Source organism: Perca flavescens, chromosome 4 (assembly GCF_004354835.1).
Source record: "Perca flavescens isolate YP-PL-M2 chromosome 4, PFLA_1.0, whole genome shotgun sequence".
NCBI classification, from domain to species: domain Eukaryota; kingdom Metazoa; phylum Chordata; class Actinopteri; order Perciformes; family Percidae; genus Perca; species Perca flavescens.
In genome coordinates, this window is record NC_041334.1 from 32,339,050 (window position 1) to 32,354,179 (window position 15,130).

General features: G+C 39.9%; 1 protein-coding gene across 1 annotated transcript in view; it reads right to left on the reverse strand.

The window, feature by feature from the left end:
• adamts9 (ADAM metallopeptidase with thrombospondin type 1 motif, 9) overlaps positions 1-2,127 on the reverse strand; it is a 50,567-nt gene extending 48,440 nt beyond the window's left edge. The window contains exons 1-2 of the mRNA XM_028576979.1: positions 1,765-2,127; positions 1,054-1,448 (exon numbers count right to left, since the gene is read on the reverse strand). Of these exons, the coding sequence (XP_028432780.1) occupies positions 1,054-1,448; positions 1,765-1,861 (492 nt within the window). The 5' untranslated portion in view covers positions 1,862-2,127. The remainder of the gene's footprint in view (positions 1-1,053; positions 1,449-1,764) is intronic.
• Between the last annotated feature and the right edge of the window lie 13,003 nt (positions 2,128-15,130).

The following is a 15,130-nucleotide window of genomic DNA, read 5'->3' on the forward strand; positions in this document are numbered from 1 at the left end:
GCATGGTGGATTGTTCTTCAGCAAGGGGGCACAAGAAGACACTTTATTTCTTCCTTATTCCCTTAAGCAAGACACTATTCTCATTAGGACTTGTACTTTGATTGACCTGGGGAGTTGGCAAGGCAAAAGAGAATCTCCCTACAAGAAAACCAGTATCACATTATTTTAGGCTGTAAAGAAATTGTGGCCATCAGCAGTATTGCCTGCTTTAGAACAAATGTGCCCTCAGAGGTCTTAAATAAATAGTAATATATGCTCCATAAATGTCAGCTCTACCCCTAAAGCTCGCTGCAGAACAGAGCATTCAGAGCATTTTAATTTGATTTGTCATTTGGGGAAAAAACGACGTCTTACTCATATCTGTCACCTCACTGTGGCTTTTATGTATAAAATCAGTCCACTTTTGCTCCACTCCAAAACTTATTCCTGGGAGAGGGATCAATTTGTGATGACGTCGGTACCACCCGTACTCCCGCTGTACTATCGTGCGTAAAGACGTCACCGACAACCGGGAGACGAGAGAGAGGCATGTAAGTAAGATTTAGAGTATTGTTCATTAAACTTGACTATTGCCCATGGACTTGGGACTCTCTCAAGTCAGCACAGTTGTTCGCTATTTTGAGAGTAAATAGTCTCTGGAAGCACCCCACAACATGATACTACTACAAATAAAAGCTTTAACAAGTCATGCAGTCTTAAAGTAATACAAAAATAATAATCTAAATCCGCTTTACTTCATTGTGACTTATATATTTTACAACTTTTTAGTATTTACTGGATTATGCCGTTTTTCATTCTTTCCTTAATACAAACATGTTTAGAAGTATAATGTATGAATGCTTTCGTTTTTGGGTTTTTTTGCACGATAAATACAAAAGGCAGGTTGCGCACAAAGTTTGCACTGACAATGTGTTTACAAAATGTTTTTGTTTTTCTGGTTTACAAGTCCTGTATACAGCAATAATGGCCCCTAAATACCCATGGTGGAAAAGTAAAACAACCGGTTGTAAAGTCATCACATGCACGACGAGTCTAACCGTGCGTAAAACTCACCAGTCCGGAGCACAAACTGATGACCGCGGCGTGTTCTGCTTGTGCATTTACAAGTCCTTTATAGAAGCAGTGCCTTAACTCCGTGTCCTCCTCCTCCACATCCCCATCTGTTGCAAAATCCGTTATGTTATCTCCTTGGGGCACTCCAAGTACTGTCACAGTGTAGAGAGGTGCGAGAAATCCAGAATCCAGCGTGAGGTTGAGGTGATAATGCTGTCCGAAAGCAGATATCCTGTAGTGGATATTTGGCGAGGCCCAGTGATCCGTAGTATTGTCGGGGCTCTCGTCCAAACTTCGTCTTTTCCTCTTGAAGTGCACACTGGTTGGAAACTTGTCACCGGCTTCATTCACTCGCACCGGTGTTACAATCTCATAAGCGCCGATCTCCTCTTTTACTGGGGAATAAGAATAGAAGAAGAAGAATATGCAATTAAGGATTAAGTAGCAGTGCAATAGCATTAGTACAAATCGAAGAGCCCAGATGTGTTAATCGATTGATTACGATTTACATATCAAAGTAATTTCTTGAAAAAGCTGTTGTTTAACAGCATTGCAAGTAAATGATAACCAGTCAGTGAACTTTAGGTATCTACTAAGCGCTGCAAGTCATGTGCTTGGCTGAATTCAAAACTCATTCATTCTCTGCCCTCAGTGTTAGAAAATAACTCCACCAGGGAAAACGCAGGGGGTTGTCAGAGCGGCATACTTTACCTATGCTTGAATTCAAAAGCAATTTCCCCGTAGATGCGACTACATACAATAAATCAGGGAATAGTAGGAACCCCAAGCCCCAGAAGAGCACATGCATGATTGTCCACGTTCAGAGGAGAGCGGCAGCCTGTATTCCTGTAGTAATGTTGTATTCCTCCGGTCACTCCGGGCTTTCCGCCTCCGGTCCGCCTGCCACATCCAATTTTATTATCCTCGACTCTTGAGTAGATGGTTTCTGGTCGGTGAAGTACACTGCTGGGACGTGAGCGCTTCGCGGATTCCCTGGCGAACATGCATACTGCAGATGGGTGGGCTGCTCAAAGAGTCAACTGCGATGGGCTCCGCTGCAAGCCTGTGCACCAGCTTTCTACCCAGCTAGGGGCGGGATCAGCCAGGCAAGGTACACTGGTGCTAGTGAAGCCACTCCCGTGTCCACTTTGGATGATGTGATATGACCAGTGTCTGGGTTGTTTACAAGTCGTTTTGGGCCGTTGTATACAATTCTAATAAGTTAACACCAGGATCCATACTCACAGTGACTATAAAGTCTCTCAAATAACTGACTTCATGAAGTAGGTTGTATATATTTATGGTGTGATTCAATTATATATTTGCACTGTCATACAATTGCTGTAATACTCAAATCATTTCTATAGCTTTGGGCAGGTTTTAGAGGGGTGGGCAGTGGCAGTGTGCAGAGCACATCTGTGACTATGACAGTGAGGTGGGGCCCATATAATAAATGCCTGCCCTGAGGCCACAAGCAAGATAATCTGGGCATGGCTGTATACTTAGAAGTTCATGGGATCACAGAGCGACAAAATGTAAACTGGCAAGCAGCGTAGCCAATATACAGTAGTGATTTGAGGTCTTAAGTAGGTGCTGGAAAAGGTATTGTGTAGGGATAATGGTAATGGTTTTATGAGCTATAGTCTCCTCAGCAGAACAATGCTACAGACTGTATGGAAGCCTTTGTAGGTGCCTGTGTTATGTGGAGGATCAAAGAGGGGGCTATCCAGTCTGCCTCCTGCCCCATTCATGCAAACCCCAACACACACAGAGCTACAGACAGAATAGCTAACAACTTGTTCTAATAACTTTTTCTAATAGATCTCAAATAGGTAGAGCCAGACCAAAATTGAAAATTAGCTCATCACAGACATATCATTATCATTATATGTCGTCCAATAAGTAACAGGACAAAAATATGTTTGAGGTAGTTTAGCAACAGTGTCAGCTTTGTCCACCAGAGACCACTGAGAAGTTTATTTTCCAACTGCAAAATGTCCCTCTTAGTACACATCGTGGTTAACTTTATTAAAATAAATGTTATAATAAAAATATATCAAAAGGATACTGATTTTGTGTTTATGTAAAAAAGGAGGTTATTGGCCGATAGGCCAATTAAGTACAGTAAGACAGGCTGGTGAGTGAACATGCACAATACCAAATGAACATTCTAAATGGAATGGAGCCATCAATTAATGTTATTAATTGCACCTGTGCTTTTCCTGCTATAACATGTTCCATGAAACTACTCTGATTATATTAGCACTACTTTAGCAACACCAGTTTCTTGAAAAATTACCGTAAAATAAAGACAATTCATAAAATAAGATAATCATCTAAATAAATCAAATATCTAACATATTTTTGTGTGAATTCAGCTATTTGGTTTCCAAAGATTTCAGCTTTGGTATAATTTATAAATATCTAGGCTATGTGGTTTAACTGAGCTAGAACCTTACGCTAAGCTAACCCTTAAACTAGCTAGAACCACTTACTGTGGCGGTAACGTTATGTCCTTTATTTGAAGTTTACCTAAGATACACTGGTTAATGTTCATCCTTAAAATAGTTCAGTATAACGAAAATGGTTAAAGTTCAAAGATATTGATTAAAACTGTTTACAGTCAAGTCCTTGCCTCTGTTCTGATCACAGAAAGATTGTATCTGACTGTTTTTGGGCTAACCCACCCTCTAACGCAACATTTCACATTTCTTGACCACTTACAGAAGATGACTCTGTCTTGTCCATTTCTGCCACAGCATTAAGATGTTGGGTGAGCAAAGCATGCAATATAAGCCAACAGAAAGGTCCTGTAGGTTAACTTGAGCTTAATGAACAATTTGGAGACACGATTAGAAAGTCGCTAACGCTAGCCTAGCAACATTAAAGTTACAGACAACTTAGCTAGCTAGACCTGATAAATTAACATAACGTTAATGTTACTATATCACAGAAAACATAAACATTTCAGTCACTCAATTGTTACATGAAGAAGAAAATAACTCATCAGAAACTGACTTATAATAATATAGCCTAACGTTAGTCGTCCTCATAATGTAGGGGTGTACAGTAATAAATACATTATTGACTCTGAGGTGGGTGAGTCCCATTAATGTACCAACCAATGTAATTGGTAAATGACAAGCCAGACCCAACATCTTGATGTTGGAACTCACCATTGAAAGGGCTCAATCTGAGGGGCGGGATAAATGGTTGTCTTTCAAATTCCCTCTGCACGCAATAGGATAGCGCTACAACCAGGCAGAGCAACGAAGAAGGTAGCAGAGCTAGTTGATAGATCAAACTTTTGCCGTATCCGGTCGGCAAAACTCCGAACACATCTTAATTTTTTAAGAATGATTTCAGGGCGGTTCTTTTCTCAAAGAAAAACTTAACTCAGCAAGTCTTCCAGAAGACCGCTGTTCCCAGCAGCAGCAGCAGCCATAAGCCCGCACACTGACTCTATACACGATGTGATTGGCCTGACTAGAGTTTGGTTTTTCCTAAGGGGGTAAGCAAGTGTCTGGCGAGCGTAGCTCCTATGGCGCCATTTTGATGCTAACAAGCACTCACCCCTCGTTAGCATCCCATTGACTGCCATTCATTTTGGCGTCACTTTGACAGCGAATAACTTTACATCTCAAGCGTTTAAAGACTATATTTGTCCATTGTTTATTTCTAAAGAAACACAACAATGTATAAATGGCTCCATTACCTTGTATCTCATGTTATGGCTCCATAGCAGACGTTTTTGTAAAAATAGGCTAACGATTGTGTCATAACCACGCGATTTACTGTCGCATAGTAGAGGAATTACCGTATAGTACAGGAGAAGCTCACAGGCAGTTTCTACTTACATTAGCTGTTTAAGTTTAATTACTAATGTTAACTAGCATTTTAGTGATCAATAATTAGCCTGAGCCTATGTTATCTCCTTACATATACCTACGCTCTCCATCTCTGCTAGATTCGGAATGATTGAGATTTCTCTTGGTACAGCTACCAGAAGACTTACAACTTTCAGACAGATTGCTCACGTCACATCTAGATCTTCAAGCACATTTGGAGGCTGCGCAGTAACCCCTAGCACTCTCCAGAAAAGTGCTTCTAATATCCTTCACTAGTCTCCTTCCAGAGCAATGGGATCTGTTCGTCCAGTTTATATACTGTATATGTTTTTTCCAGCTAGCAAGTCAACGGAGAGTGCCTAGACCCACATGGCTGCAAATTAAATTTGCTGCCGCTAGGGTGTGTCTAGATTTCTAGACTAGATTTTCTCATTTATTAACTGAAAGGCTGTTGCAGCAATATGTCGGTCAATGCTGCCACTCTATATTGCAACAGTCTATGCTTCTACATCAGTACAATATAGACTGCAAATAATTTTACAGTTTAAGTCTACAGTCCCCTAGTCAAATTTAGCGTCATTTAGCTACTCACCACCAATGGACAAAGACTTAAATACAGTAATTGCTCAGCTCAAACACAAATCCGTTGCCCCAATGTGTGAGCAGTATGCTGGTATAGCCTAATGTGGGCCTGAAAATATGAATGTAGCCTAATGTTACCACATTAAGATCTCGTCATCGTAAAAACATTATGAGTAATGTCTTGAAGATAAGATTGGACCTGTTCCCTAACTCACAGTCTGATAAATGAAAAACAGTAATATGAATAGCTGTAGAACATGACCAAAATATATTTCATATTACACTAAGAACATTTATGAATAAGAGTAATCAATTTTCAGATTAATTTGAAGCTATGACATATGATACATAAACCAAACCATAATACATGATGTAGAAATAAGTGGCCTGATCTCATACATAAGACTTATTTAGATTTATTATTATTTATTTATTATTAAGGTTATATTTTTCCAATAAAACAAGCTAATTATTATTATCATTATTTTCTTGAAATGATGGTCAGTCATCTCTAAAAGAGATAACTGAAAAGTGAAACTGATCTCACCTCCCAAACATTTTAAAGACTAGAACTAAATAATTAGAAAATGTTTGCAGTGCATGAACATCACCAACATCTCTGTCCTGAGTTGTACTCAGTTGACCTCCATGTCATCACTCCACTCAAACCCACATCATTTCAGGCGTCTGTGGATGTTTCCCCACAAGACCGTATGTGGTGATAAATGATAACAGCTGGCACATGACCTTACAGCTCATTTGTTGTGTACAATCAAAAATAACAAAACATGCACCACCATTTAGGAGGCTAATTTGGATTTGCAGGTGCATACCTAGAACAAAAGCCTCATATTTAAGGCCTGCAGTATCCAAAAATATAAAGTGATTAGGAGGTTTGCCCTCAGGATCCTTACTGAGCAAAGACAGGCCAAAGAGCTCTGTTGCCTCTGTCATTATGGTCATTACATGTGCAGGCCTGTGGTGTTGCAAAGAGTCATAATCATTTTTTAGAGAGAACATCATTTCAATAAATGTCACACCAAGTCTTATAATCATAACTTTTACTGTTACCAAAACCAACATCAGCAACTATACATCTATGGGCCACCCTGCAATTTGCACCAGTTAGCACTTATTTTCTAGTATGATGGACTAATTAGGTATGCTCCTAAGGTAATTGAAATGTTACCATTTTCTGCAGTTATACAGTAATGAACTACACACACACACACACACACACACACACACACACACACACACGCACACGCACACACACACTTTAGAATAACCTATGTGATCACTTATGAACTCCCAAATCTGCTCACCTTTGCACAGGAGCTGGTTTTCTTCCTATGTTCTTCTTGTTATTTGGAAATTCTTCCTCAGGGTACAACTAAAAAATCAACATGGGCAGCTGTAGGTCGCAAACCCCTTTACTGTTACACAACCTTTCATTCACAATAAGTCTCCTTTCTCAGAACTCTCCATAAATGTTTTTTTTATGTACGTACGTAAAAACAGTTGGGAGAAATTGCCCTTAAGCAATGTTTTGATGTGCAGCGACTACAACCTTAAGTAGACCTGGGCCCCATTTCCCCATGCATATGTCTAATAGACTGATGTGACCAAAAATCTTTGAATTTGGTCCAGTATTGAGTGAGATCGTAATAACGAGCCGGCGTGAAGCGAGCTACAATGTAACCTAACGGGGCAGTTGTGGAGCCTTGCTTTTTGTCCAATAAAAAAAAGTTTTGGTACTGACAGGCTCAGATTGTTACTAAAAGTGTCTGACAACATTATCGATCTCAGGATGTGACTTTTTGTTGGAAGACAGCGGTGTGGAGAGTGAAACACATCAGTCTATTAGACACAAATGCTTGGGGAAATGGGGCCCAAGTTGAAAAAAAAGGTATTACCCTTTAACTTCTAAATGTGTTGTCGTAGTCACCGTACAGTATAGTTGTTACAGACACCCTTCATTTCAAACTAAGAATAACTATTTAAAGTTTCTCAATGAATGGCTATTTGACTCCATTTAGCCAGCACCGACATGTGGCAATGAGAATGCTTTGAAAAGGGACTCCTCCGCCTTTAACTGCAGCATGTGGCCACCATCTTCACTGAACTGACATTTTTTTCCATGTTTCTCAATGGAGCAGTCACTACAGCTCTGTGTGTGTGTGTGTGTGTGTGTGTGTGTGTGTGTGTGTGTGTGTGTGTGTGTGTGTGTGTGTGTGTGTGTGTGTGTGTGTGTGTGTTCTCAGTGGATGGTCATTGAGGTCATCAGAGTCACCCTTCCTGAGTTGTGCGCAGGCATTATCATTCAGAGCAGCTATCAGCAGTGTAAACTTTACTTCCCCTCCAGATCAGATAATAGGCCGTTAGGGAGCAGAATGCTTGAATGAAGTAGCAAAAACTGGCTTGGGATTTCAAAGAGATACACTTTTAACTGTGGAGCTTTCAAAATCTCGTTTTACTCTGTCTCCCAGCCCTCACCCGGGCAGACTTTCATGGTCCCGTTAACTTGTCTTCATTACAAGGCAACATCCATGTTTAGTGAATTAGAAAGGATGCAAGCAGTTTATATCATTTAGCCACTTGAAGCCAGTTGTGTTGTGGTGTTGCTCAACACACAATGAAAAGTACACAATGGATGCCAGAGAAAACAGGTGGAAAACAAAAGTAATATTGAATTGAAACAAGAAGATGCATTTTAATCACAAATTACAAAAAAATGCCTGTGTTTTATCAATTTTTTTATTGGTAATTAAAACTAAACACAAAGTAAAAAAGCTAAAAAAAAAGCTTGACACATTAGATATTGTAACTCTATTAAGCCATTACAGTAATAATGTCAGTTTCACAAGTATGTGAAAAACCAACCCACATGTCTACACTGTCTGTTTTAAAGTTTTCAGCCTTTCTTGTGAGACATAATGGCTTGGTAAATCGTATACAATCTTTTGTGATTTCATGGGAACTTTTAGTTGTGTGATTTCGGAATAATTACCTGAGAGCATTTGTTCTTACAGCACAGCAGCAAGTTGAACGGTTTTAATAGCCAATCATGCCCAGAACAAGTTTGAGCATAATTCTCAGTCAATGCTATGAGGATATTCCCTTATCTGTTGGATGTGTGTGTGTGTGTGTGTGTGTGTGTGTGTGTGTGTTTGTGTGTGTGTGTGTGTGTGTGTGTGTGTGTGTGTGTGCGCATAATACGTGTTGTGTAATAAGTGAGTCCTGCAGCAAATGTTTCACTGGGGGACAAAGTATGATTTCTGTGGCTGCAGACCTATTAAATCTTTCAGCATGGGACCACTTGGGACCAGCAGTAATTGGGTCCAGAGACACATGGCTCCCTCATACCTGCAGGCATACACGTACAACCATACAGCAACACAAACAGATGGGCACAGATGGGCACACATGGTCAAACGTCAAGCTATGTCACATGCCCTCACTCTTCTAATTGGCGACAGCAGACAACAGGTGAGGAGAGCTTTTCCAGGGAATGGAGGCAATTATGTAAATTAACGTTACGGATGGTCCTGCAAGTTTACGTTGGGTGAGCGCTGAGTGAAAACAACACTCAACATCTGAAGTGCAATAATGGCATTGGAGGAGCTTTCTCAGACCACGAGATAGGGGTCTGGACTCTGCCCAAGTTGTACAGCAGCTGTCAGCAGGTCCCTCCAAAATTTAGAATGCTTCCCAGATTCTTTGGCTCTCTGTGGAATGGCAACAATAGACTTCATGCCAGAGACCAAATTAAATCAGACCCCAGATTGAATGGAGGAGGATGAAAAGTCATCAGTGGTGTAATTTAGCATAGCCTGGATACTAGTGTGACATGATGTATGCCACACACTAAGGGGACCCAAACTCAATAGCTCTCTGAGTCCGGAAAGGCTCTTGGTGATTCCACAAACTCCTTTGCTTACAGAAGACTGTGCTAAGTGAGTCATTCTCCCTCCACTAAAACATTGTAGAAGAGCATGTATTTTTTCATAAAATGATTATATTAAGTGCAATTGGTGAAGGGCAGGGGATGCATTGGGTAGGGTTGGAGGGTGGAGGGCACTATTGGGGGCATAGCTAGCTGTGGTGGGATGTTTGCAGTCCACATCTCCCAGTCTGACTTGCTGTTATAATGATATTAGTAGTGATCTTGTTTCTCAGGGTCCTGATGTCATCCCTTTGCAGTGTTACCCTGACCCCAGCATGTTTCCTCATCAGGTCAATAGGCACCCCTTGCTTAAGAAAAAGACAGCATGATGACCTAATCAGTCACAGCTGCAAGAGAAAGTGAAAAAAAGATGTTGTGACCCCTTTTACCACCTGACTTTGTGTATGTGCACAGCACAGCTGGAGTGAGAAACTAAGTGTATAAGAAAAGATGGGAATGAGGAGGAGTAAGATTATGCCTCCGCTGAAAACATATATTTATGTAAAATTCCTCATTGAAAACGATCCTCAAATTCTTTCTTTCCAGCTGTTTCACGTAGTACCAAAGTGACATGCTTAATAAGATTAAGGGTAGTATAGGCTAACTCACATATGAGGACCCACATGTTAATCCAAAGCATATGTGCTTTTTCACCACATGTTGGTTTTCATGCATGAACATATGACGTTCCCCATGCATGTGAAAGTGACATTGTCTCTTTGTACATCAAATGAAGTCATCACATGATATATTAAACAATGTATAAGGAAGGGGAAATGCAAAAATATTCTTTTGGTGTAAAAGAACCAGTTTGCCTGTCTCCCATATGACCCTTTGTGGCCTATTGATTGACACTTGATCTGAAAACTGTATGCACTGTACCACAGTTTAAGTTACAGAGCCTGGATCTTCCACACATCACTGTACAGTGAGATCTGTTTCTCTTCTTCTCCATCTACCCCTTTGTCATATTAGCTATAGTTTAGTGTTCTGTGGTCAAGGACTCTATTTAATGGCTGTCAGGGCTTGTAGAATAGGCTGGCCCGGGTCCTGCTGGCAGGGCCACTGTGTAAATGTGTCCTCTGGGACCAAAAGGAGCCAAGCAGCTCACTATAGCTAAAAGGCGCATAGCAGTGTGCACTAGGACCCCAGCTGGATGTGAGGGGGGACATCTTTACCACAAGGAAGACCTGCAATAACACATAGGTGGTTTAAATGAAAAAGGTAAAAATGTTGTGGTTACCCATGCTGTACAATTCCAACGTTGTGGTCACCCATGCTGTACAATTCCAACAATAGAAAAAAAATACTTCAAAACTGTCACCTGGACTAATTCCATTGCAGTCACCAAACAGAGGGTCTGTTTCACTCGTCTCAATCAAATTTTTCAAAAGCCACTCTTGTTTATGTGTTGCTTCAAGCAATACATCCTTTCAAATGCAGACTGTTTACACATAAAGGGAAATAAGAAGTGAGCAATTTCATGTTAGTTTTGTCTGGCCTCACATTATTGACTCCGTAAGCAGATGCTTGTTTGAAGCACCTCCATAATCAATTCAGGCTCTTCTCAAACAGAATGTGAAGCACAGCATATATTCTGTTGCTCATTCTGCTTGGGACCGGACGATCACCAGTTCAAGTCCCCGTACGGACCAAGTATACGTAGAGGTGCCAGTCCACCTCTTGGGCACTGCCAAGGTGCCCTTGATCAAGATACCAAACCCACATGGCCAGCCCCCTCTGACATCTCTCCATTAATGCATGTGTATAGGTCCTATTTGTGCATTTGTTTCTATTAAGAATTACCATAGTACTTGCACTGAATTTACAGCCAGAAAGATGCTGCAAATAGAGCTGCATTATGACTTAGCTATATTTTTTGTCTTATTGTGGGTAAGTGAGAATTGCTGTGTTTGCATAATCACCCAATCAAATCATTTGAACATGCCAAGTTGGGAAAATCTGAATTTTAATTTGTGGAGCCTGCTTGCTAGAATGTGGTCTGACTCTGTGAATGTAGGGAAGAAACTGAAGGAATATGTCTAATTCTAGAAATTCTAGTGGCATCTAGTGGCTGTGTCCTTTTGGACCTTCTTTGTTGTCATATGTTGTTTTTGTTGAGATACTAAACTGATTTGAAAATCTAGCGTATTTCAGAAGAAATATGGGTAATCAAAACAACAAATTAATTTCCATGTTTTAACAGCAGGGAGTAAGATGATAGATGTCTCACTCTACAGGAATGGTCATATATGGCATGTTGATGACGGTGGATTTTGTGGGCTAAAATGACAACTGGCCCAGCAGATTTAATCAGCTAATGCTAGCTTATTAATGTTAGCTGTTTGAAAACACAGAACTTCTGTCTCCAGCTCACTTTTTCTCGTTTGAAAAAGGGTATGCATTTGATGGCTACATAGCTGACATTATGCTTAAAGACTACAGCTATAAGTACATTGCAACGATATGGAAATAAAGGAGCAACATTGTCCCTGTACTGCAGGATTGCTAGCCCTGGTATTGTAAAAAAAAAAAAACATGATTTCATTCCAACATAACCCTGTTAGGATCAAAGACATAATGCTAGATTAGTGTGTAATTATGTCCAACAATATTGGCAGTAGCCTAAGTTTTCAACCATCTGTCTGTTTGCTTGTTTAGCAAGGTATCTGAAAAAGTAACAGGTTTGACTCTAGGTTAGGGCCTTGTGTTTGTTAAAAAGTCCAACACTGAAAACCTGCTAGTCAGCAGTGAATGCACTTACTATTCTGCTAGGGAGGAATATCCAGAGGACAAATGATAAACAGATATAAACAACTACAGATGCTGTAGACTTCACTTGGACACTTATTCATGTTCTGGCTCTATCAAGGTCCTCTTGTTTGTATCTTCTCCATAGTATTTTCTTAATGAAGATCTGTGCCGAAAATACTGAATGTGTTACATAGCCTACTCCTTGCTGTTGATGGGCTTTTGGCCATTCTGGGCCTCTTCTTCTGTGTACGTTTCTGTTAAGGAATGGATGGCTTCAGAGGTAGAGGAAATATCCCATGTCAGATGGCTAGGATTCCTTTAGATTACATCCCCAGGAAACAGTCATTCCTCAGTCAATACTAAAGTGAGGGCACTAGTCTATGAAGGAAATTGGGTACTGTAGACAGTATTTCTCTTTTGAGAAATATAAGAAGTTATTGATACACATCCATACTTAAAGTCTAAAGACATTTGCAATACACTAAAATGAAAAATGTTAGACAACAGAAACATTACAATGCCTTTGGGTCATTTTTCATATTCCACTATGGCCTGTTTAGCTCGGCTGCCCATGCAATTTAAAAAAAATGTCCAGTCTCTGTTAACGATATTGCTGGAGTTTCATCCTTCTTATTACACGAGCCTGCACACACACAAAGGAAGGCAAGCAAACCAACAGCATTGCTCACACTAGATATACTCAGCTCTTGCTATCCTGTTTTTCACATTTACTCCCACATAGGTCACCCTAAGGTTCCATTTCAATCCAGTTTAAGCTCTAGCATCCCAAGACTGAGGTCATATCATCACACATTCGTTTGGAGTTTGTCCTCACCTCATTTGAGTTGCCCATGGGACTTTAATAATCTGCCATACTTCTGGGCAAATGTTTGGATGGTAATTTAACCTGAGTCACAGCACTGTTATAAAATACTTCTTGTTTTTGTAGTTGTGTTAGAGGGGTCAATGATCTACTAGAGTAAAATCCAATCCAGACATTTTGAAATAGTGTGATTTACACTTTAGCTCATACAGTTTATTTACACGATACCTGTAATAATAGCTCGCCTCTTCTTTTGAGCAAGAAATAAATCATCCTTATCCAATTTAATGTATATTAAAGTAAAACATGTCAGGCTTTAAAAGAATCAAGGAAATATATCAATATATAAAACTCCCTTGCACTCTATTAAGTGTAGAAATGCCAGAAACAAGCAGAACAAAGCATCTGGTGTTGAGGTACTGAGGAGTAAAAATAGTGTCAAGTGAGCCAAAATGGTGGAAAAATTCATCCGTCTCTTGTGGCACCTCATTGTTAATCACATCCTTTCAGGTCGGGCTGGAAAATAGCTGTACAAGAATGTTTTAATATTACAGGAATGCCAACTTTGACATAAAAACAATGCTAAAAGTTAAAAAACAGCATGTGATTCTACGAAATTAGGAGAGGCATAAAGCTACATTGTTGCCTGTGTAGGAGGAGCAGGGCTCTGTTTTTGACATTAGTCAGTGAGTAAGCACAAGTAACATACCTTATCTGTAAAATATCACTACAGTGTGATAATTAAAGTTGACCCCTACCAAAGATACATACCGCAATCAACTAATGGTGGTCAAACGTGGGCTGGCTTGTAATCAGTGTGGAATGGCAAGATACATTTCTACACAGCTGGACAAAGAGACAGCAACAACTGGACGAGGTTGTTGGCAAAATATGAGAATGTGAATTTGAGCCTACAAAGTGTAATACAGATTTCATGAGCAGCATTGTAATGCCCCAAACCAATTTACACTCAATTTAATGTGAAATCCTCTGAGAATGGAAGTATTTGGGGCCAAAGGACATCCATTAATCCATAAGCTGTGAAGTTACAGGCTGTTGACGGAAGCCAGTTCATGAGTAAGATCAAATTTGGTAAAGATGGGTTCAAAAGCCACTGTCCAAATGCCCCTGTGCCATACTCTGTTTATCCCAGTGAGACTGTTCAGCAGTCAACATTAACATTGCATCTAATTAGTTACTGTTGCTCCACCTGTTAACCTTTCATTTCAGCATGGCACATATGCAGTTAACAACAATATTGGTGGCTGATTTATTATTTAAATGTATAGTCATTTTGAAACATTTGGTCTTTGATTTCAGACAAAGTTGTCAGAAGGAAATTCAAATTTATTTGCTTTTGAAGGCCAAAACGACATCTGTACCAACAGATTTCATCAACTAATGCTAGCGTATTATTGCTAGCTGGTTGGAAACTCAGATGCGCTGTCTATAGAACACATTTCCACTTTTAAAAAAGGGGTATGAATTTGAGGGCTACATAACTGATTACGTGCTGAAAGCTAATGCTAAGGCTAAAAGTCCACGTAGATTTATGGAATAAAAGAACAACATTGCGTGAACTTTGTTGAGCAAGACTTCCTTCATGATTTAATTCATTTTAAATGGGACTGTATTTATAATAAATATTGCTTATTAATTGGGGAGGTTATACTTGCTTAGAAATATTTTTATGACAGTTTTAGTTATTTTACGAATAAACATGCTCCTATTCGCCGGTTCAGGGTGGGCCGTGACAGCCCCTGGTTCACTTCTGAGATGGCAGGCCAATTACATAAGAGGAACCAGCTCTGACCCACCCTACTATTTATGTAAATGATGTGGGTCAGAATATTAATGCCTCTGTATATCTTTATGCAACTATTAACATTGCATATTGTTGTGCAAGCACTGTTGCCCTGGCATTTGAACATCTGCATTCTGCATTTGGCATTGTTCAGTTGCACCTGTTTCACCTCAGACTAGTGTTAAATGCATACAAAACCAAGGCCATGTTCTTTCTATCAAAAAAAGGTGCCAGCTATTCTTCCCTGCATTACAAGGTACCCCTATTGAGATTGTGACAAGCTGCAAATATTTAGGCAACACAATAGATGAAAGCCTTTC